A 24,403-nucleotide genomic window follows, 5' to 3' on the forward strand; every position below is an offset into this window, starting at 1 on the left:
ACCCTTATGTCGTTCTAAACGTGTAAGACTTTCTGTCTTCGGTGGAGAAATTTAGCAGAAAAAGTAGCTTGGACAGTCTGCTATAAATAACGTATTTTGTGTTCCATGGACGAAAAAACGTCATACAGGTTTTAAAAGACAAGAAGGTGAGAAAATGATCACAGAACTTAAAATGTTGGGTGAACTATTCCTTTTTTAAAGTGCCTTCTTTTAACAGGCTGACAGACTGCTCTACCATTGTCTCTGTTGCACACTAAAATAATCTTGGTGTCAGTAGAATAGAAATATCTGTGTGTGTGTGTATGTGTGTGTGTTTGTTTTGGTTTTTGTGGTTTACGAGGACATTTTTTAGGTTACACACTAGTAATTACAAGGGTATTATGCTATAAATGTGGTTTATGAGGACACCCATAGTGTCCCTGTAATTCAGACGGCTTAAAAAGCATAAAAACAATGTTTTTTTGTTGTTGTTGTTTTATTTTTGAAAATGTAAAAATGCCAAAAGGTTTCTACGAGGGTTAGGTTTAGGGGTAGGTGTAGGATTAGGGGATAGAATATATAGTTTGTACAGTATAAAAATCATTATGTCTGTGAAGAGTCCTCGTAATGATAGGAGTATCAGTGTGTGTGTGTGTGGCAATTTGGTGGATGTTTGGTTATGGGTCTGTAGTAATTTTGTGTGCTTCCTTAACAAATCTGATCACATTTGTGTTGTCATAATCAATAACTCTTTATTTCTCTCTCCATCTGTGTAAATCTCTTAGTGTGGAGGTGATTCGTTTAGGTCACAGTTACTTCATTAATTGGGACCGGCGGATGTTCTGTAGCCATAGTAACACTGCAGCAGAGGCCAGAACAACCACACTAAATGAAGAGCTGGGACAGGTGGAGTACATCTTCAGTGACAAGACAGGAACCCTCACGCAGAACATTATGACCTTCAACAAGTGCTCCATCAACGGCCATGCATATGGTGAGACATACACAATTTCTGTATTAGCAATTCTATCAAATAAACACACATCATCACCAATCGTGAGATGTTTTCTGGGAACAGCCTGACCCAGTGTTTTTCATATTTTCATGAAAAACTCACCACTATTAAAGCGATAGTTGAGCAAAAAATGTAAATTCTGGCACCATTTACTTACCTTCATGTTGTTCCAAAGTTCACCTTTTGTGTTTGATGGGGAAAAGAAAGTAATATGGGTTTGGAAAAACATGAGCATGAGTAAATGATGCTGAATTGTAATTTTTAGGTGAACTACTCCTTTAACTGAGAGGAACATGAAACATATCAAACCATATGTAGCCAATAAATCATGTAACATATAGGTAGAACATATAATGCCAAGATAAATATGTTGCATTGTATTTTGTAGTGTTGCAAATATTTACTTGTCTTTCTTTTCACAGGTGAAGTAATAGATATCCTAGGATCTCAACAAAAGGTGAGCACAGAGAAAATTAATTGTATGGAGCGAAAGGGATAGTTCACCCAAAAATTAAAATCTGTCATCATTTACTCACCCTTGTGTTGTTCCAAATCCATATAAAAGAGAAATTCTTCCATACAAAGAAAGTTAATATGGACGGATGCTGTTCCAAAAATGAAAAAGAAATAAAAGCACCATTAAATTAGTCCATTCGACTTGTGCACTATATCCAAGTCTTCTAAAGCCATATGATAGCTTTTTGTGTGGAAAAAACAACAACATTGGTTTTGTTAGGGTTAGGTTATGGTGCTTTAGTGTCATTTTTGGAGCTCAACAGCATCTTTCACCTCTAAATTTCATTATATGGAAAAGAGTTGTGAGAATATTCTGCTGAACATATCCTTTTAGACTGTATTTTAAAATATATATAAAAAAGAAATGCATATGGGTTTAGAATGACATGATGGTGAATAAATGATGACAGAATTTTAATTTTTGGGTGAACCATCCTGTTTTTAAGGACTAAATAGAGTGTAAATCTAGTGTCTTTGTGTCACAAATCTCTCAATTATATTTGGAATGTTGTTGTACAGAAAAAAACGTAATCTGTTATTTTCAGAGATCACAGCCCCTGGACTTCAGTGCGTGGAACCCCTTAGCAGACCGGGACTTCTGTTTCTATGACCAGTCTCTGCTCGAAGCAGTAATGGTGGGAGAACCAGCAGTGCATGAATTCTTCCGAGTGCTGTCTCTCTGCCACACGGTCATGAGTGAGGAAAAGAGCGAGGGTAAGGGTTTGGATCAGGATTGATTATCTGGCAGACTCATTAAGCCCTTTTCATCCAATAGAAGCCTAATATGAGTGGAGACAGAAGCTTAAATAAGGAAGCTGTTGCCTGTAGTACTGTTAAAATGAAATGATGGTCCAATTTTGAATTGTAATTTTATTATTACTCATTATGTGTCATTTCTCATTACTGCATGTCTTCCTTTCTTATTCTCTCCCTCCCTACCTCCCTCCTTTTCTTTCACTTCCTAAAGGAGAGCTATTGTATAAGGCTCAGTCTCCAGATGAGGGGGCACTGGTAATGGCTGCACGTAACTTTGGCTTTGTGTTTCGCTCTCGCACACCGGGGACAGTCACCACACAAGAGCTCGGCAAAGAGGTCACATACACACTCCTCGCCATCCTGGACTTCAATAACATCCGAAAAAGAATGTCTGTCATAGGTATTCATATATGTATACAATCATTCCAGCGTCTTGCATATTGAAATTGTATAATATTCACACTTAAGTCAGTTCCCTGTGGGGAAACTCCATATTGTACAGATTTTAAACATTGTTTTAGTTGGCTGCAATGCCAGATGGTTTGGTACTGTGAGAAAGCGAAATAGCCAGTAACATTCCCATGGGTCAGAGAAATCTGGATACAGCACAAATACTGCCCTGCTATGCATCATAATTAAGTGGAACATTTGTGCTATGTGGCAGGGCTGAGTGTGGGGCCGGGCCATGATTCCGCACACCCGGCCCCTAATTAGGCTGATTAAGCCCGAGAGGGATAAAGGCGACAAGAGACGGCAGTGCGACAGAGAGAGAGAGTTACGGGCAGCTGCCTGACACCTGTGTGTGTTCGTCGCACTGCCGTCTCCGATCGCCTTTATCCCTCTCGGGCTTAATCAGCCTAATTAGGGGCCGGGTGTGCGGAATCACGGCCCGGCCCCGCCCTCCGCCCTGCCACATTCCTCCCTCGTTCTCACAGGCCGGGGAGCCCCCAGCATGATGTACATAACCCCCCCCCCCTTTTTCCGGGGGGGCGTGCCCTTCCGGCCCCGTCTGCCGGCAGGTCATCCCCGTCTTCCTGGATCTGGGAGGGGACAAGGGGAGGGAAACAACAATAATAAATTTTTTTTTTAAAAACTTACACACTGTAACAGAGATAATACCAACCAAAAACACAATATTTAAAAAGAGAGGGAAAGGTCAATGTGGAGCGGCAGCGGGAGAGAGAGAGGATAGAGAAAAAAAAAACATTTACTCGCCGGTTCTCCAATACGCCATAGCCTGGTCCTCGGCCACTCCTCCACCCTCTAGTGGACGACAGCCGCACCTCCCCGGACGGATCAGAGGCAGTCCTCCGGCTCCTGGCGGACAGAACGCCCCGCCGCGTTTTCGGTTTATGGAAGGGGTCTCCCCCGCCCCTGGCAGCGGTCCTCCCACTCCAGGCAGTCGGCCAGGAGCCCCTCCCCGCTCGCGGTCGGCGGTTCTCTGACCCCGCCGTGTTTTAGCGGCTGGTAGGAGTCTCCTCCTCTCCTGGCAGCGGCCCTGACCACACCAGGCGGTCGGCTAGGAGCCCCTCCTCCCCTCGTGGTCGGCGGCCGTTCCTGCGCTCTCAGGCGGCCGGGCTCCTCCATCCCCCGGCGGATGGCCGCGGCTGCTCCATTGGGGTGGATGGTAGTGGCGAGGACACTACAACAGTGCATCCCTCCTCCTTCCTGGGTTTCAGCACCAGTGCAACACAGTTCAGTGGAAAGGAGGAGGCGAGAACCGGCTTAACAACATAAATAATAATTTAATGATCAAAAAGACAACACACACAGGTGTCGGGCAGCTGCTCGTAACTCTCTCTCTCTGTCACACCGCCGTCTCCGGTCGCCTTTATTCCTCTCGGGCTTAATCAGCCTAATTAGGGGCCAGGTGTGCGGAATCACGGCCGGGCCTCGCCCTCTGCCCTGCCACATGCTAATATAGAAAGTGTTATGTGTGCCATTCATACTTTCATTTTGTTGAATTATGGGCCTCTTATTTGAGTCATTCGCGCTAACAGTGTAGCAGGTGTTTCATTTACAGTAAGCGTTTGTTTATATTGATTTATGTCAATATGGTCTTTGTTTACATTGAAAAGTACGAGATTTTTTTTATTGTAATAATAACAGAATGCACAAGATCTGTAATGTAATGAAAATTATGTGTGTAATGTGTGTATGTTTGTGTGTGTGTCAGTGAGGAATCCAGTGGGTCGCATCCGTCTGTACTGTAAAGGGGCAGACACTGTGCTTTTCGAGAGGCTTCACTCTTGCAACCAGGAGCTGACAAATATCACTTCAGATCATCTTAATGTGAGTGTGTTTGCACTTGTGACAGTGCTTGCAAGGCAGAGCTGTATTTATATTCCTCAAACATATTGGTTAAGGTTTTTGTAAATAGCTGACCCTAAGTATTAAACTTCTGCAATTAATTCAGCCCGAACTGCTTAATTTACACTTTGTTTTGGAGATAATTTGAATGTTCGAAAAGAGATGATCTCATTGTAATGTTTGCATAGTGTATTGTTAGCAAGTAGTGTAGTGAAAATGGCAATGTGGCTCTGATGAAGAATTTCATTTACAGTACACAGAACCAAATTATTTTCTTGTCTTGGAAATACTGCTATTTTCTGCAGGAAATGCAAATCTGTTTTTCAATATTTATAATTTTATGTTTGCTATTGGCTGATGTCACCTTGACTGTTTATTTGCTAGAAAATTAATGCCTAATTACTCTAAAGGGGGGAATGCCATAGTCTGCTGCAGTCTTTATAAGTTAAACAACAGAGCCCTCTTGTGGGTCTTTTTAGTGCTGTTAGTCTTTTAGGACTGTTACAGCCACATGTCTGACTTCGCTGATTTACAGCTCATTATGAAAAGCTAACTTAATAGTCTTATTTGTATTTGTTTACTGTCTTTGTACCTGACAACAGTGTGGAAAATAGAATTGACAATATAATTGCCATGAGCTGATTTTGGGAATATGTATGTGTGTTTATGTAGGAGTATGCGGTTGACGGGTTGCGGACACTTGCTGTGGCATATCGGGATCTGTCTGAGGAGCAGTGGGAGGAGTGGGCGGAGCATTACCGTGGCGCTGATAAATCCACAGACTGCCGGGAGGACCGGCTGGCTGCTGCCTATGAGGAGATCGAACAGGACATGATGGTGTGTTTGTAAATCCTGAACAACATGTGTCAATATGCTTGCTTTGTTTCTGTAGTTTAGATAATATTTAAAGTTTGCATGTTATCTTTTGCAGTTGCTAGGGGCCACAGCTATAGAAGATAAACTGCAGGAGGGGGTTCCTGAGACCATTGCCATTCTCTCATTGGCTAATATTAAGATCTGGGTGCTGACTGGAGACAAGCAGGGTAAGAACGGCATCTTAACCAACTCTCAGGTTGTTTATAGTCAGCACAGTGCTTTTTGAAGAATATCACAGACTATTTTGAAGCACATTTGCTCTAGCTAAGTTTGCTAAACCTAATGCCTCTTTCATACTGTGCATAAGCCGTACGGCTCAGCAAAGCAAAAGCGTACATTCTAGTATAGTTTCAGCTGCGAGAACAGCAGAAAATGCACTATAAACCTATTTGTAAACACAGTCTTCTGCAATATTGCCTTTTATGAAGCAACCAAAATATAATTCAGCAAACTAACTACTACTACTACCATTAATTAAAAAAAATACATCTGTCTGGCTTGATACAAGTTGACAGGCACACAAACAGCACTTTCTAATCAGTAAATCAGACTGAATCCAGTTTATAGCTACAGTTTGGGGTTTGGGTTGCGGTCTGTTTATTAGGCTAATTAATTACAATTTGTATGTAAACGTGATCCCTTTTTTCTTTGTAAATTAGATTACCTGATTATCAAGTTTGTAAAAGTTTTCAATGGTCCACTCCCATTAACTATTTTATCATTTATGATATAATATTATGTTATAATACTCAATACAGAAAGATTCTTATTGTAGTGACCCACAAATAAATTTACTTTCAGTATAGAGCTGCAGTACTCTACGCATGCTGTCAGTGTGAAAGCTCTATGCACGCCTGCTATTGCTCTAGGTTTTATTGCAGGAGTAATTGCATAAGTAAGCAATAGTTTTATTGCTTACTCTAGTCTTTCTCTTCCACTGTGACAGAGACTGCAGTGAATATTGGTTATTCCTGTAAAATGCTGACAGAAGATATGACAGAGATCTTTATTGTTAATGGACACACTGTACAAAGTGTGCGGGAGGAACTGAGGTACAATGCAGCCATCTGTCACATCCTACCATCCACCAATCCACTGAAATAGGAAAGGCTTTTCGGGAGAAGCTTTTTCATCTGCGCTATCCTCTTTTCTGTGCATCGCTGTAGAAAAGCAAGAGAGCGAATGTTGGAGTCAGCACGCACCAGAGACGAAGGGAAGGAGGCTGAAGCTCAGGGGTGGGGTGGTGCGTGTGCTCTTGGAAATGGCTTTGGAGGTGGTGGTGCTGCTAACTGTATGCCTGACGAGGCCAAATGTCCCCCTCCTCAGGCCCCGCCTTCCTCCTTGCTGGAGTCAATCAATGGAGAGTTTGCCCTCATCATCAGTGGACACAGCTTGGTGGGTTGCAGCTGCATGCTGGAAACTAATTTTCTTAGAATGGAAAATTTCTCATTTCATAAAAGATACAAAAAATGACCAAATATATTCAAATGTATGTATTTAGGGTGCATACAATTTTAGCTTGCATTTTGTTCTGAACATGTTTAAAATTTCCTTCCAAATTTCCATCATTTCCATCACACAATGCTATCCAACACAATACATAATTTGAAATGTGGTGGAAATGTTTAAAAAAAATTCAGAAAAAAATTATCCTGTGATGCATGTGCATGTACAGTACTGTACAAAAGTTTTAGGCACTTGTGAGAAATGTTGAATAGATTTGAATAGATTTTTTTCAAAAATAATGCCATAAATATTTTTCATTTATCAATTAATGTCATCATACAAAGTCCAGTAAACATTAAAAAAATTTTTTCCAGTTTTTCTTTGTTGTTAGTAGAAAGGATGTTCCAAGCTTCTTGGAGAATGTACTTTTACACAGTACTGTATGTCCACTGTTGGACATTATTAGTAGAGTTTAAATACCAAACATGTTAAATAAAATAGTTAGTTTTTTTTTTTTTTAAAGTCCACAGAGCCAAAGTGCCCATAGTTGAATAAAAACCTGTGTATTTCAGAACATAATTGATATTCTGCAGTAAGTGAAGAACATTGTAAAATTTCAAGACTGTACTGTGACGAACAAATAAAATCCAATTCCTTTGCCCTCTTTCTCTTTCTTACTCTTTCTCCTTCTCTGTCTCTCTCTCTCTCTTCATGCGGCAGGCTCATGCATTGGAAGCGGATATGGAGCGTGAATTTTTGGAGACTGCTTGTGCTTGTCGAGCAGTAATTTGCTGCAGAGTGACTCCTCTTCAGAAAGCTCTGGTGGTAGAGCTGGTTAAACGCCGTAAGAAGGCCGTCACACTTGCCATCGGAGATGGAGCCAATGATGTCAGCATGATAAAGAGTAAGAGAAAAAGAGATAATATGAGAGAGACACACAGTCCTGTTCAGCACCCATTGCCTGGAGAATGACATATGCTTTTTGGCTGATGATTTGTTTTGTTGTTAATGTTTAAGTGCTAAGAGTTCATTTTTACTTGGATTGGTTTAGGCTATAAAGAGCAATGTGAACACACACAATCAATTTACACTTTACAGAGCTATAAAAAAAACTACAGTACTGTGCAAAAGTCTTAGGCACATAAGATGCTTCACAAAAACATTTGTCTTAAGATGGTTATTTATATTTTCAGCTTTAGTGTGTCAACAGGAAATATACATTTTAGACTCACAACCATTTCTTTTGCAAATAGAATAGAATAGAATAGAAGAACAGGGAGCCCTGCAACAGATGTCATGGTCCCCACAGAGCCCCCCACAAAACATTGTGTCTGTCTGAGATTACATATAGAGACAGAAGCAATTGAGACAGCCTAAATAGATAGAAGAACTGTGGTGAATTCTCCAAGAAGCTTGGAACATCCTATCTGCCAACAACCAAAAAAAAACTGTGTCCAGGTGTACCTAGGAGAATTGGTGTTGTTTTAAAGGCAAAGGTGGTCACACTGAATATTGATTTAGCTTTTTTATGTTTACTGGACTTTGAATGACATTAAGTGATAAATGAAAACTATTTATGTTTTATGGCATTATTTTTGAAGACATCCGCACTATGCAACATTTTTCATAAGTGCCTCAGACTTTTGCACAGAACTGTATATCGGGATCTTTATTCAAACTCTTGATGAAAGAAGAAAAGTTAATTGCACTAACAATCTCAGAATCAAACTCTAAACTGTAGAAACAATACATTTTGATTATTGCTTACTGCATAAACACCAACCATTAAATTACCATTTATACTTTATATCAGTGGTGTTCAGTGCTGGGTAGTAACAGATTAAATGCAATTTGGAGTATGTAATCAGATTACAAAAATCACCGTATTTTCCGGAAATAAAGTCACACCTGAAAATAAGTTGCACCTGGTCAAAATCACGTTGTTCAGAGAGAGAAAAAAAAAGATGCATCTTTGTATCCACCTTTTTCCTGACTTGTCCATGGGCAGCATCATTACGGCTGTTGTTGTTATCAGATAGACTAACGTTACTGGTGATGGCGAGCAGCAGAGACTCTGGAGGAGCATTTAGAGTGGAACCAGATGTAATAATAAGAGGTTGTATTAAAGAGCACCTATTATGGTTTTTCCAATATTACCTTTCATGTAGTGTGTTATAGCTGTTTGTGAATGTAAAAAAGTCTGCAAAGATTCAAAAATCAAAGTGCACGACAAATGGAGTTATTGGCTGTGTCTCGTTTGGAAGGATGCGTCCTCTGGAGGTCACATTTGTCTGCCGCATACGTCATCGAGGCTGTCTCGTTTTATTGGGAACGCAAAAAACGTTAACAATTGTATAAATGTAAGTGCATATACATAAAAGGCATTGACAATAGATAAAAAAAGAAGAAAAAGAAAGACAAAAAATAAAAATAAAAATAAAAGGAGACAGCCTCGATGGCGTATGCGGCCGACAAATGCGACCTTCAGAGGACGCATCCTTCCAAACGAGACAGCCGCTGACTCCCAAAAGAAAGAACCGATTCTGAACACCTGAAACGAATCGTTAGTAATTCCAGACTTACTTCCTGTACTAACCTACATAATTTGGTAACAAATTACCCGCCTCTGGTCTTCATTGGCTGCTCGCGAACAGCTTTGACCCGCCCTCAAACAATACACTAAGATGTAGACCAATCACAACAGACTGGGACATCTGACCAATCAGAGCATAGTAGGCTCTCTGAAAGGAGGAGTTTAGATTGAATCCTTTAGAACGGATCATTGAACGAGTTGTTTTTGACACTGGGAAAAAAAGGTAATGCTGCAATTTAAATTATGAGCAAATTAAAGTGTTTTTTGACCTTGGATGCGTGTAAATATATTGTATGAGACCTTTAAAACAAATTTAGGCACGTTTAAAAACCATCATAGGTTCTCCGTCACTTGCCTATTTTTAAAACATTTACAGATATTTCCAAATGCTGTCTGTCATTTTAGCAGATAACAGAGATGAAAAACATTTTTTTCAAAAAAAAAAGTTTGTATCGCATGTTGCGCTGTGAGTGTATGTGACAGTGTTTTATTAGCTGTCTTCGTGAGAAGTCGGCATTTGTTAATGCAGAAATAATGCAAATTTACATCTCTCAAATCTGAAGATTTTAAAAAGGTAGTTATGACCATACGTCCTCTTTTCACAGACATGTCTTAAAAAGCATCTGGTCGGGATTTCTAGGTTCCCTAATTGTCCGAGATTTGGCTGTTTTCATATTGAGGAGTTCAACAAGAAACCTGATGAAATCTAGCGCATCATATACGTGGATTCTCTCTCTCTCTCTCTCTCTCTCTCTCTCTCTCTCTCTCTCTCTCTCTCTCTCTCGCTTGCTGTATGTCTGTGTGTGTGTCTCTCTCTCTCCCTCTCTTTCACACACACACACACACACACACACATACAGGTGCGTGAAGAGAGGGCTAGAGCCCAGTAAATTAAATATACCATATAAATGTGTATGAATGTGTACTTATCCATTCTAGGATTTCCATCGAAACCGAATATCCACACGCAGCCTTTAGTGAGAAAGGGATTTTGACTGCAAAGCAGAAATCTGTAGCATCTGCATTGAAAGAACGCGCTAAGCATAATGGGTTTCGATGTCTGTGAAAAAGGTGGATGAGTCGCACTGACAGAGGTTAAATATAGCAGGCACTAGGACCCTTGGGCGCCTGCAGGATTTCATCTGAGGGTACGCGCACAGAAAGTTGCCTTGTACAACCTATGTATATGGGGGTCCGGGGGCATGCTCCTTCCCATGGGAGAATTTTTTTGCATAAACAACATTAAATTCTGGTGACTTTGAGAGAAGCATTTTTTTTTTCTCGAGTATGAGTAGAGATTTAGACATAAATCACATCCGTCATATCTTGTTCTTATCCATGTTCACAGCAAGGTTTTGAAATATAGATTTGACACTGTGAGAGCTCATGGTGGGACCTCTGAACCGAGGGAAGTGACACAACCACATAACAACAACAAAAAACCACAACAAAAAAAAAATCACAAATGCTAGATTTTAAAAAATTTCTCTGGGGCACACAAGTTAAAAGTGGGAAAGAAAGCACAGAAACACCTACAAACACACACACACACACACACACACACACACATACTTACCCTTGTAATAAGCAATGTTGCACCTGTTTTTTTGATGCTGTTGCTATCTGCAGATGATGTCTGTTTTGTTGGTGTTTAGGAGTCAAATGTAGAGGTCAATAAGTGTACAGTGCAGTCATCAAAATGCTGACTTATAATCATACTGCTCTATAAAACAAACCATTTTCACTGATTCATATAACTTTGGACAGACCCAGGTGTAAACTTATTCTTCCTGTTTCATAGTTTCAGATTTAATTTTCTTTTTTTTTTTTCTCAGGTTTTTGTAGGTGAAGGTAAATTAGTTTATACATTATAAACAGATATACTTTACTGTTCATACTATCTCTTGTTGTTGCAAACTTGCATACATTTCTTTCCTCCATGGAACACAAAAGGAAGGAACATCAGTCACTGTTCACTTTCATTGCATCTTTTTCCATAAAATGAAAGTAAATAGTAACTGTGGCTGTCATTCTGCCTAACAACTCTTTTTGTGTTCCATTAAAGAAAGTCATACAGGTCTGGTTTTGGAATATTAACAATATTAAGGTGCATGACAGAATTTAAATTTTTGGGTGAACTATCCCTTTAACTTAAATTAATCTCTTTAGAATGACCAGCTAACACCAACCCCTCAAGTTACTGTAGATCAAACTTTAGATCAATCAAGCTGCATCAGCTGATCTTCTGTTTGTCTCTCCATTTCCAGCGGCTCATATTGGTGTGGGCATCAGCGGTCAGGAGGGGATCCAGGCCGTGCTGTCATCAGATTACTCTTTTTCCCAGTTCCGCTTCCTGCAGCGACTTTTGCTGGTGCATGGACGTTGGTCCTACCTTCGCATGTGCCGTTTTCTCTGTTACTTCTTCTACAAGAACTTTGCCTTCACTATGGTGCACTTTTGGTTCGGATTCTTCTGTGGATTCTCAGCACAGGTGAGAATAGTTTTGGAATGCAGTGTTTTAGATGAACAGTGATCATACTGATTGTTTCTTTTGTCATCATGCACATGGACTGTGTGGGTTTTTTTAATCGGAATGCAGCGTCTTCTCTTGCCCAGTCAAACTGAGGCACATGCCCCCTCAGATGTTTTAACTAAGTGGATTTTGAATGCAGCTTTCACAAAATAATTATTTGTATCTTTGATAATTGTACATGATTATTGTTAGTGAACAAAAGTGTTTGTCTTAAACCCTATGGCAAAAATCATCCATTCACATGTCTAAAGTGCAACTGAGTCACTCCTTCCGCAGATTATTTGCTGTAAACTGGAACACAAAATAATTTATTATCAAAATATCAAATTTGCTCTTTTCCATCAATGAAAATATCTTATGGTCACTGACTGTAAAGTTCAGTTGCAATTTTGTTTGCTTTATAAATAACATGTGTTTATTAGGTCGGGATTTAAACCCGGGTCCCCTTACATGCAAATTGAGAGCTGTACCATTACACTAACATGTGCTATGCTAATGTGATGCAATCATTATTAATGTAATTATTTACTACAAAGTTGTTAAAAAGTTTTTTGTTTTTTTTCCCTTTGGTCAAGTCTTTTCTCTCCTATCTTTTACTTAGACTGTCTATGACCAGTATTTCATCACTCTCTACAATATTGTGTACACATCCCTGCCTGTGTTAGCAATGGGCATCTTTGATCAGGTAAAGAAAGCATATATATTTACGCACTAAATCTTAAACAAATACTAAATGTTTCTTAAACTTTTAGAAGTAATTCACCCCACCTCTGTCTCTGTCAGGATGTTCCGGAACAGAGAAGTCTAGAGTATCCAAAGCTGTATGAGCCAGGCCAGCTGAACCTGCTGTTTAACAAACGAGAGTTCTTCATCTGCATCGCACAAGGAATCTACACCTCAGTTGTTCTGTTCTTCATTCCATATGGCGTTCTCTCTCATGCCACACAGAGTAATGGTGTTCCCTTGGCAGACTACCAGACCTTTGCTGTAACTACAGCAACAGCCCTTGTCATAGTCGTCAGCGTACAAGTAAGTCCTTGTAAAATGGCTGATAGCTGTATCACCAAGTAAAAGACAAATTTTAGCTCTTCATTAGCACTTGTGAATGTACTATGCATGGTTCGTAACAATCCCAGTGTTAAATTAGAATCTTTTTCACACATCTTGTTTACACTATTCATATTGCAGTAGTATAAAGGAAGGTAGATAGTATTTAATTTTTATATATATATATATATATATATATATATATATATATATATATATATATATATACAGTAGTGGCCAAAAATATTGGCACCCTTGGTAAATATGAGCAAAGAAGGCTGTGAAAAAATAAATCTGCATTGTGTATCCTTTTGATCTTTCATTCAAAAAATTACCAAAAAGCTAACCTTTAATTGAAGTGAAACAGTTGAAACGGGGAAAATATCTCATTATTAAATAAATATTTTTCTCCAAAATTCACTGGCCATGTTAGGCCTTGTGTGCTCAGATAGGAGACAAAGGCAGGCCTACACAGTTATAAGTCATAAAGCCTGACTGAGGCCTATAGGAACACTGAAAGCTACAACATCGGCACCAAAATCAAACAAAGGGAGTCCAAAACAGACTACAGATCCCATCAAGCCTTGCTCACTTTACACCTAAGTGTGAATTTCTGAAGGATTGAACTCTCAACTCCTATTGGATGAAATGCACGACAGAATGCGTCCCGCAACCATGATGTCATAGAGTGTATAAAACCCCGGAAATTCCTCCTAAGCTTTGTTCCAGCGACAGTATTCTCCATGTCTAGTTGCAGCCCTGCTGCTCCCAGGTGTTGTCTCACTGCCCAGGGAAGTAATGTATGTACCTAAACTTCGGCCATACAATCTCCATCATGCTGGACGAGGCGAGATTTCGTCATGGTTACTGGTGTAACCTCCGTTCCCTGATGGAGGGAACGAGACATTGATGTCGATGTAGTGACACTAGGGGTCACTCTTGGGAGCCCGAGACACCTCTGGTCTTTGATAAAAGGCCAATGAAAATTGGTGAGTGGTATTTGCATGCCACTCCCCCGGACATACGGATATAAAAGGAGCTGGTATGCAACCACTCATTCAGGTTTTATGCTGAGGAGCCAATATAAGGTCCGGCCATTTCAGCGGGTAGTTCAGCGTTGTGGCAGGAGGGACCAACGTCTCGTTCCCTCCATCAGGGAACGGAGGTTACACCAGTAACCATGACGTTCCCTATCTGTCACTCACTCGATGTTGGTGTCGATGTAGTGACACTAGGGATCCCTATACAAAACGCCACAAGGCTGAACTGTGTTACGTGAACTGGCGGTGTGTGGTGGGCAGACATGCTGTGTGCCTCATAGCCAGCACACCAGGTCAACGTGTAACCTCCCCTGACACAGTTATGAGTGTCGAACGGCCCTTTTTTGGGGACAAGTCGACTATCCAAAGATAGAGACAGGCTTAACCCAGTCGTGGCCTCTTTTCCCCTTTTCTTTTTCCACTCCCTAAAAAAGAAGGGGGATTATCCGACTGGGCCGCCAGGTCTAGTCGGGGGGTGTCCCTCCCAAGGGGAAGACACCGCGGAGACCACACCTCGCCCAAAGAGAGGGGGGGATATTTATGTGGAAAAATACGTCACATGGTCTTTCCAACCATGTGGAGAGCCTTCAAGGTAGATCCTGCCCAATGGGGGAGGAGTTACTACAAACATGGAGACTGGGGCAGAGGGGCTCTGCCCAAGGAAGACGCAGTTTGCCAGCAGGGAAACGAACTAGCGGAGGATATAGATCGCATGGGGTTTAGCCTTACAGGGAACCACCACATGCAGAGCACCTAACCCAGAACAGGGCTCTTAGCGCGTGTACTGGGCTGGCAGTGTCTCTCCAAAAACTCGACTGCCACAGGGCTCGGAGGAAGTCAACCAGGGAACAAATTTTGTGAACACTACTGGGAATTAACGGCGCACGTCTTCAGCTCAAAAGGTGGTGGAAGGCGCTATGTGCAAGCGATACACCCGGCCGGCTATCCTGGGCTTATCCGCTTGTGTTGCGTGCCACTACCTGGGATGAAACCAGTTCCACCCGGAGGTTGTAGAACCTTGCAAAGGTGTTGGGTGTTGCCCAGCCCGCTGCTCTGAAAATGTCTGTTAGAGAGGCACCTCAGGCCAGGGCCCAAGAAGCCGCTACACCACGGGTAGAATGGGCTCGTAGCCCTACCGGGGGCGGCATGTTTTGGGCGAGATATGCCATAGTTATGGCGTCAACGAGCTAGTGGGTGGTCCTCTGCTTGGAGACAGCGCTTCCTTCCGCTGTGGACCAAAGCAGACAAAGAGCTGCTCAGAGACTCTAAAGCTCTGCGTGCAATCCAAATAGATGTGCAAAGCGCGCACCGGACACAGTAATGACAGGGCTGGGTTTGCCTCCTCCTGGGGCAGCGCTTGCAGGTTTACCACCTAGTCCCTAAAGGGGTGGTGGGAACCTTGGGCACATAGCCCGGTCAGGGTCTCAGGATCACGTGAGAGTAACCTGGACCGAACTCCAGGCACATTTCGCTGACAGAGAACGCTTGCAGGTCACCTACCCTCTTGATGGAAGTGAGCGCAGTCAGGAGGGCAGTATTCAAGGAGAGTGCCTTAAGCTCGGCTGACTGCAAAGGCTCAAAGGGGGCTCTCTGTAGACCCTGAAGAACTACAGAGGTCCGATGAGGGAACGAGGCGCGGCCTGGAGGGATTCAGCCTCCTGGCGCCTCTTAGGAACCTGATGATCAGGTCGTGCTTCCCTAAGGACTTACCGTCGACTGCGTCGTGGTGTGCTGCTATGGCAGCAACGTACACCTTCAAGGTGGAAGGGGACAGCCTCCCTTCTAACCTCTCTTGCAGGAAGGAAAGCACTGATCCAAATGCGCATCTCTGGGGGCCTTCCCGACAGGAAGAACACCACTTAGCGAACAGATGCCACTTAAAGGCCTCGTAGTTGCCTCGTAGAGGGAGCCCTAGCCTGAGTAATCATGTCTACCACCGCAGGTGGGAGACAGCTTAGGTCTTCCGCGTCCCGTCCAGGTGCCAGACATGGAGATTCCAGAGGTCTGGGTGCGGGTGCCAGATGGTGCCCCTTCCCTGAGAAAGAAGGTCCTTCCTCAGGGGAATTTGCCAGGAGGAGCTGTCGCGAGGAGCGTGAGGTCCGAGCACCACGTCTGGGCGGGCCAGTAGGGTGCTACCAGGACGACCTGCTCCTTGTCCTCCCTGACCTTGCACCGGGTCTGTGCAAGCAGGCTCACTGGGGAAAACGCATATTTGCGAATGCCAGGGGGCCAGCTGAGTGCCAGCGCGTCTATTCCGAGGGGGGCCTCGGTCAGGGCGTACCAGAGCGGGCAGTGGGGAGGATTCTTGGGAGGCGAACAGGTGCACCTGTGCCTGTCGAATCGACTCCAAATCAGCTAGACCACCTGAAGGTGGAGTCTCCATTCTCCCCTGAGGGTAACCTGTTGTGACAGCGCATCCGCTGTAGTGTTGAGGTTGCCCGGGATGTGAGTGGCTTCCAGCAACTTGAAGTGCTGCTGACTCCAGAGGAGGAGACGGCGGGCGAGTTGTGACATACAACGAGAGCGCAAACCACCTTGGCGGTTGACATATGCTACCGTTGTCGTGTTGTCTGTCTGAACTAACACATGCTTGCCCTGGATCAACGGCCGAAACCTCCGCAGGGCGAGCAGAATTGCCAACAACTCAAGGCAGTTGATGTGCCAATGCTGTTGCGGACCCGTCCAGAGGCCGGCGGCTGCGTGCCCGTTGCAAACAGCGCCCCAGCCCGTTTTGTAGGCGTCTGTCGTGACCACGACGCGCCTGGGGACCAGTTCTAGAGGAACACCTGCCCAAAGGAACGAGAGGTCGGTCCAAGGGCTGAAAAGATGGTGACAGACCAACGTAATGGCCACGCGGTGTGTCCCGTGGTGCCATGGCCATCTCAGGACTCGAGTCTGGAGCCAGTGCTGAAGCGGCCTCATATGCATCAACCCAAGCGGGGTGGCCACCGCCGAGGATGCCATATGCCCCAGGAGCCTCTGAAAAAGTTTCAGTGGAACCGCTGTTCCCTGTTTGAATGCCTTCAAACAGGCCAGCACCGACTGGGCACGCTCGTTTGTAAGGCACGCCGTCAAGGAGACTGAGTCCAACTCCAAACCGAGAAAAGAGATGCTCTGAACTGGGAGGAGCTTGCTCTTTTCCCAATTGACCCGAAGCCCTAGTCGGCTGAGGTGTGAGAGCACCAGGTCCCTGTGTGCGCACAACACGTCTCGAGAGTGAGGTAGGATTAGCCAGTCGTCGAGATAGTTGAGAACGCGAATGCCCACCTTCCTTAGCGGGGCAAGGGCAGCCTCTGCGACCTTAGTAAAGACGCGAGGAGACAGGGACAGGCCGAAAGGGAGGACTTTGTACCGATACGCCTGACCCTCGAACACGAACCGCAGGAAGGGTCTGTGTCGAGGAAGGATCGATGCGTGGAAGTACGCATCCTTCAGGTCTACCGCCGCGAACCAATCTTGATGTCGGACGCTCGCCAGAATGCGTTTTTGCGTCAGCATCTTGAACGGGAGTCTGTGTAAAGCCTAGTTCAGAACTCACAGGTCCAAGATTGGCCTCAACCCACCGCCTTTTTTTGGTACGATGAAGTAGGGGCTGAAAAACCCCTTCTTCATCTCGGCTGGAGGGGCAGGTTCTATCGCGCCCTTCCATAGGAGGGTAGCGATCTCCGCACAAGGTAGCAGCGTTTTCGTCTTTCACCAAGGTGAAGTGGACACCGCTGAACCTGGGCGGATGCCCGGCGAAGTGAATCACGCAGCCGAGTCGGATGGTCCGGACCAGCCCTCGTGATGGATTGGAAAGTGCAAGCCATGCATCCAAGTTCCACGCAAGGGGGACCAAAGGGACAACGTCATCGGACGTACCGGCAGGTGGGGCCTCGTGGCGGGGCGGAGCTCGAGGTGCCACACCACGTCGTGGCCATGCTGAGTCTAAGGACATCGAAGCACTTACCTGGCTCCTTGTGACCACCCACGGAACAGCCTGGGATGGGGAGGAAGAGGCCTGTCCTCGTGACCCGTGGAGACTGTCACATCGGGGCGGATTTGTGCCACAGCTGGGCGGGAGACTGCCGCTGGAGCGCCAAACCTGCCAAATAGAGTGGTGGACGGTGGTCATGATGACGGCTGTACACACCGGATACGTGACCCAGGGAACAAGCAAACTGCTGTTGCTGAGCTCTTGAGTACTGCAGCCACTTGGGCATGCAGCGCAATTAAATGCAAAAGGTAACAAAAAGATGGAGATCTGCTTACCAGCTCCAGAGTCCTCGACGGTGTTGCCGAATAGGCCCGCCTGGGAAATGGGGGCAGCAAGGAATCGTGTCTTGTCGGGCTCACCCATCTCGACCAGGTTGAGCCAAAGGTGGCGCTCCTGGAGCACTAGTGTGGCCATTGTCCGCCCGAGAGACCGCGCCGTGACCTCCGTCGCTCGGAGAGCGAGGTCGGTCGCTGAGCGCAGTTCCTGCATCAATCCTGGGGCAAAGCTACCCTCGTGCAGTTCCTTTAGTGCCTTGGCGGACTTGCAGGAGAGCCATGGCGTGCAGAGCGGAGGCGGCTTGTCCAGCGGCACCGTAGGCCTTGGCTGTCAGAGACGACATAAACCTACAGGCCTTGGACGGGGGCTTTGGGCACCCGCGCCAGGTGGCGGTGCTCTGCGGGCATAGGTGCACCGCGAGCGCCTTTATCCACCGGGGGATTGCCGAATAGCCCTTGGCCACCCCACCATCGAGGGTAGTGAGGGCGGGGAAGATGAAAAGATCGGGACCGGGCAGTAAAAGTGCCTCCCGCGACCTTGCCAGCTCTTCATGCACTTCCGGGAAGAAAGGAACGGGGGCGTGGCGTGGCTTTGAGCAGTGCCGCGAGCCCAGGAACCAATCACCGACTGACCAAGACCCAGCTAATTTCTGCAATTCTCCAGCTGTGATCCTTGGAGATTCTTTGGCCACTTGAACAATCCTCCTCACTGTACATGGAGACAATATAGTCACACCTCCTTCTTCTCCAGGCTGGTTCTTTAGTTGATTGGAACTTGTTAATTATTGCCCTGATGGTGGAAATAGGCATTTTCAATGCTTTGGCTATTTTCTTATAGCCACTTCCCATTTTGTGAAGCTCAACAACATTTTGCCACACATCAGAACTATATTCTTAATCTAACCCACTGTGATTGATGATTATGTGTAAACTGTGTTATATGTAAATCAGAAGTTTATTGTAATTGTCATACTGCTATGTTGCTTGGAACTGCACCCAAGACTTTCACCCACTGTTGCACTTGTGTATATAGTTGAGTGACAATAAAGGGATTTGATTGGATTTGATGAAGGGAATTTGGCTTGTGTGTTTACCCCTGTGAAACAGGAAGTCATGGCTGAACAATTTCATGTTCCTAGTCACCCAGGTGCACTAAAAAATGTAAAATATGTATGGGAATATACTTCAGATATATTTTACTCATAAGAATTTCTAGGGGTGTCAATAATTGTGGCCAATGTGTTTTGGAGAAAAATATTTCTTTAATATTGAGATATTTCCCCTTTTTCAATTGTTTTACTTCAATTAAAGGTTTTTGTGATTTTTTTTTAATGAAAGATCAAAAGGATAAACAATGCAGATTTTTTTTCACAGCCTTCTTTGCTCATATTTACCAAGGGTGCCAATATTTTTGACCACAACTGTGTGTGTGTGTGTGTGTATATATATACAGTTGTGCTCAAAAGTTTGCATACCCTTGGAGAATTGGTAATATATGTACCATTTTTAAAGAAAACACGAGTGAGCAGTCAAAACACATTTCTTTTATTTCTTATGGGATTCATATTCTACTTTTGGTTATAACAGAATGGCACAATCATAAAACAAAACATGGCAACAAAGAAAAAAATTAAATGACCCCTGTTCAAAAGTCTGCATACCCTTAGTTCTTAATTCTTTGTTTTGCCCCCTTTAGCATCAATGACAGCGTGCAGTCTTTTGTAATAGTTGTCTATGAGGCCCCAAATTCCTGCAGGTGGTACAGCTGCCCATTTGTCTTGGCAAAATGCCTCCAGGTCATGCAAAGTCTTTGGTCGTCTTGCATGAACCGCACGTTTGAGATCTCCCTAGACTGGCTCGATGATATTAAGGTCAGGAGACTGTGATGGCCACTCCAGAACCTTCAACTTTTTCTGCTGTAACCACTGGAGGGTCAATTTAGGGTCATTGTTGTGCTGGAAAGTCCAAGAGCATCCCATGCGCAGCTTTCATGCAGAAGAATGCAAATTGTCTGCCAGTATTTTCTGATAACATGCTGCATTCATCTTGCCATCAATTTTCACAAGATTCCCTGTACCTTTAGAGCTCACATATCCCCAAAACATCAGTGAGCCACCACCATGCTTCACAGTGGGGATGGTATTCTTTTCACTATAGGCCTTGTTGACCCCTCTCCAAACATAGCGCTTATGGTTGTGACCATAATGCTCTATTTTGGTCTCGTCACTCCAAATTACAGTGTGCCAGAATCTGTGAGACGTGTCAAGGCGTTGTTGGGCATATTGTAAATGGGCTTTTTTGTGGCACTGGTAAAGGCTTCTCTCTGGCAACTAAAATATGCAGCTCATTTTTGTTAAAGTATCGTCGTATTGTTTTCCTTGTTACAACCACTCAGTCTTTTTCCAGAGCAGCCTGTATTTCTCCTGAGGTTACCTGTGGGTTTTTCTTTGTATCCCAAACAATTCTTCTGGCAGTTGTGGCTGAAATCTTTCTTGGTCTACCTGACCTTGGCTTGGTATCAAGAGATCCCTGAATTTTCTACTTATTAATAAGAGATTGAACAGTACTGAATGGCATTTTCAAGGCTTTGGAGATCTTTTTATATCCTTTTCCATCTTTATAAAGTTCCATTACCTTGTTACGTAGGTCTTTTGACAGTTCTTTTCTGTTCCCCATGGCTCAGTATGTAGCCTGCTCAGTGCACCCATGTGAGAGCTAACAAACCCATTGACTATTTATACACAGACACTAATTGCAATTTATAAAGCCACAGGTGTGGGAAATTAACCTTTAATTGCCATTTAAACCTGTGTGTGTCACCTTGTGTGTCTGTAACAAGGCCAAACATTCAAGGGTATGTAAACTTTTGATCAGGGCCATTTGGGTGATTTCTGTTATCATTATGATTTAAAAAGGAGCCAAAAAACTATGTGATAATAAATGGCTTCATATGATCACTATTCTTAAATAAAAGACACTTTTTTGCATGATCAGTCATATTTTCAAAATCAATGCCAAAATTTCACAATTTCTGCCAGGGTATGCAAACTTTTGAGCACAACTGTATATATATATATATATATATATATATATATATACTGCCAGCCAAAAGTTTGGAATAATTAACAGATTTTGCTCTAATGACAAGAAATTGGAACTTTTATTCACCAAGGTGGCATTCATCTGATCACAATGTATAGTCAGGACATTAATAACATGAAAAACAAAAATAAAAAATAGAACTTCTTAAACTACTTCAAAGAGTTCTCATCAAAAAATCCTCCACATGCAGTAGTGACAACTTTGCAGATCCTTGACATTCTAGCTGTCAGTTTGTCCAAATACTCAGGAGACATTTCACCCCACGCTTCCTGTAGCACTTGCCATAGATGTGGCTGTCTTGTCGGGCACTTCTCATGCACCTTACAGTCTAGCTGATCCCACAAATGCTTAATGGGTTTAAGATCCATAACACTCTTTTCCAGTTATCTGTTGTCCAATGTCTGTGTTTCTTTGCCCAATCTAACCTTTTCTTTTTGTTTTTCTGTTTCAAAAGTGGCTTTTTCTTTGCAATTCTTCCCATATGGCCTGCACCCCTGAGTCTTTTCTTTACTGTTGTACATTAAACTGGTGTTGAGCAGGTAGAATTCAATGAAGCTGTCAGCTGAGGACATGTGAGGCATCTGTTTCTCAAACTAGAGTCTCTGATGTACTTATCCTCTTGTTTACGGGCCGTTTACACGACAACGTTTTCAACTAAAAACGGAAAACTTTTTATGTGTTTTGGCTGTTCGTTTACATGACAACGCCATTTTGGGGCCTGAAAACGCAAACTTTTGAAAACGGGTTTCAAAGTGCAAGTTTTTGAAAACGATGCCGTTATCGTCTCCGTGTAAACACACAAAAATGCGAATTTGTGAAAACGATGACGTCAAGCGCACGTGTATTACGTGTTCAGCCTATAGGCATGCGCGCGAGTACTTCAAAACAACGGGCGAGACATTCAAAACTTCAGTGGCGGACTACAGGACTGTGTTTGTGCTGCTCAAAATTGAGTTTGTTGACGCTTCTCCAGCAAAGTGTAGATTTACTGTATCACTACTACGACCAGCGATCGCCATCTTCATTGTTTGTTTTCACCGCTCTGTGGAAGAATCTTATGTGCACAGGTGCGTAGTGTTTCTTTACAAAGTGACCTCGCCAACTACTGGTCTGGCATACATAATACAGCTTTTTAGTGATTTTCACGGATCCGTGTGAACGGGGATCTTTTTGACAACGTTGTCGTCTGTACACGAAACTTTTCAAAAACGCAAAGGAAAAACTTTTCTGTTTTTAGTACATCGATGTCATGTAAACGTACCCTTAGTTGTACATCTGGCCTTCCACATCTCTTTCTGTCCTTGTTAGAGCCAGTTGTTCTTTGACTTTGAAGACTGTAGTGTACACCTTTGTATGAAATCGTCAGTTTTTTGGCAATTTCAAGCATTGTATAGCCTTCATTCCTCAAAACAATGATTGAGTGACGAGTTTCTAGAGAAAGCTGTTTCTTTTTTGCCATTTTTGACCTGATATTGACCTTAAGACATGCCAGTCTATTACATACTGTGGCAACTCAAAAACAAACGCAGACAATGTTAAGCTTCATTTAATTAAATTTTTCTAGTACCAAATTAGCAATTTAGCATGATTACTCAAGGATAAGGTATTGGAGTGATGGCTTCTGGAAATGGGGCCTGTCTAGATTTGATCAAAAATGACTTTTTTCAAATAGTGATGGTGCTGTTTTTTACATGACCATACTTTGTGATCAGTTGAATGCCACTTTGGTGAATTAAAGTACCAATTTCCTTCCAAAACAGCAAAATCTGTACATTATTCCAAACTTTTGGCTGCCAGTGTGTGTATGTATGTGTATATACACTACCGGTCAAAAGTTTTGAAACACTCATTGTTTATTATAATTTTTTTTTCACATTTTAGAATAATAGTAAAGTCATCAAAACTATGGAATAATAGAAATGGAAATATGGGAATTATGTTGTTACTAAAAAAATCCAAAATAAATCAAAACTGTGTTATATTTTAGTATCTTCAAAGTAGTCACCCTTTGCCTAGAATTTGCAGAAATGTACTCTTGACATTTTCTCAACCAACTTCTTGAGGTATCACCCTGGGATGATTTTTAAACAGTATTGAAGGAGTTCCCATCTATGTTGGGCACTTATTGGCTTCTTTTCTTTATTATTTAATCCAAGTCATCTATTTCAAAAACCTTTTTTTTTAATTACATTTTAGTTTTATAATGAAATAAATTAATATGGTGGCACAATTATATTTTTGTCTACAAAACTAATTTCAAACATTTAAGTAGATCAGATCAAAAGATTTTTAAGATCATGAGAAACATTTCAGTCAAGTGTTTCAAAACTTTTGACCGGTAGTGTGTGTGTGTGTGTGTGTGTGTGTGTGTATATATATATATATATATATATATATATATATATATGTATGTATATATGTATGTATGTATGTATCATTAATATTCTACATTTAAATGAGCTTTATTTAGGGAACTTCTCAGCAAATATTTAAATTTGCGATTAATTGCAATTAATTTGATTAATTAATCGCATATCATGTAATTAATTTGCTTCATTTTTTATTGATTGACAGTCATAGTATTCACACAAAGTAGAGTAAAAAGTGGTAGATACTCTTATCACCCTGGTGTTAACACAAAAATACATTAATAGTATTTTGTCTAGTAATATGTACTTTTATAAAATAATTTGAAATATGATAGCATATAGTACAATAGCACACACATCGTGGGATCACAAAATGTTACAAGCTGGATTCGAACTCTGGTTGTCTGCACAAAAATACCAATGAATGTGCTCAAATTTCTAGGCCACTTTTCAGTCATGCAAATTGCTTAGGCACTCCATTTTATAAATTGTTTTAACATTTTATATAGTGAAATTGTATAGCTGGTTTGTTGTTTAGTGTTCTGATTAGCTCAGCCTTTTTGTTACTTG

At 42.6% G+C, this 24,403-nt stretch overlaps 1 protein-coding gene across 4 annotated transcripts in view; it reads left to right on the top strand.

The window, feature by feature from the left end:
• The window catches only part of LOC127453828 (phospholipid-transporting ATPase ID-like), a 67,258-nt gene that overhangs the window by 34,626 nt on the left and 8,229 nt on the right, over nucleotides 1-24,403 (top strand). For all 4 annotated transcript variants that reach the window (XM_051720532.1, XM_051720536.1, XM_051720533.1 and 1 more), the window contains 13 exons: nucleotides 765-973; nucleotides 1,417-1,451; nucleotides 2,056-2,224; nucleotides 2,478-2,666; nucleotides 4,443-4,558; nucleotides 5,249-5,413; nucleotides 5,508-5,619; nucleotides 6,399-6,504; nucleotides 6,619-6,847; nucleotides 7,619-7,802; nucleotides 11,759-11,982; nucleotides 12,626-12,709; nucleotides 12,808-13,053. In XM_051720532.1, coding sequence (XP_051576492.1) covers nucleotides 765-973; nucleotides 1,417-1,451; nucleotides 2,056-2,224; nucleotides 2,478-2,666; nucleotides 4,443-4,558; nucleotides 5,249-5,413; nucleotides 5,508-5,619; nucleotides 6,399-6,504; nucleotides 6,619-6,847; nucleotides 7,619-7,802; nucleotides 11,759-11,982; nucleotides 12,626-12,709; nucleotides 12,808-13,053 — 2,068 coding nt within the window. The remainder of the gene's footprint in view (nucleotides 1-764; nucleotides 974-1,416; nucleotides 1,452-2,055; nucleotides 2,225-2,477; nucleotides 2,667-4,442; nucleotides 4,559-5,248; nucleotides 5,414-5,507; nucleotides 5,620-6,398; nucleotides 6,505-6,618; nucleotides 6,848-7,618; nucleotides 7,803-11,758; nucleotides 11,983-12,625; nucleotides 12,710-12,807; nucleotides 13,054-24,403) is intronic.

The sequence above is a fragment of the Myxocyprinus asiaticus genome, chromosome 16 (assembly GCF_019703515.2).
Source record: "Myxocyprinus asiaticus isolate MX2 ecotype Aquarium Trade chromosome 16, UBuf_Myxa_2, whole genome shotgun sequence".
Taxonomy (NCBI): domain Eukaryota; kingdom Metazoa; phylum Chordata; class Actinopteri; order Cypriniformes; family Catostomidae; genus Myxocyprinus; species Myxocyprinus asiaticus.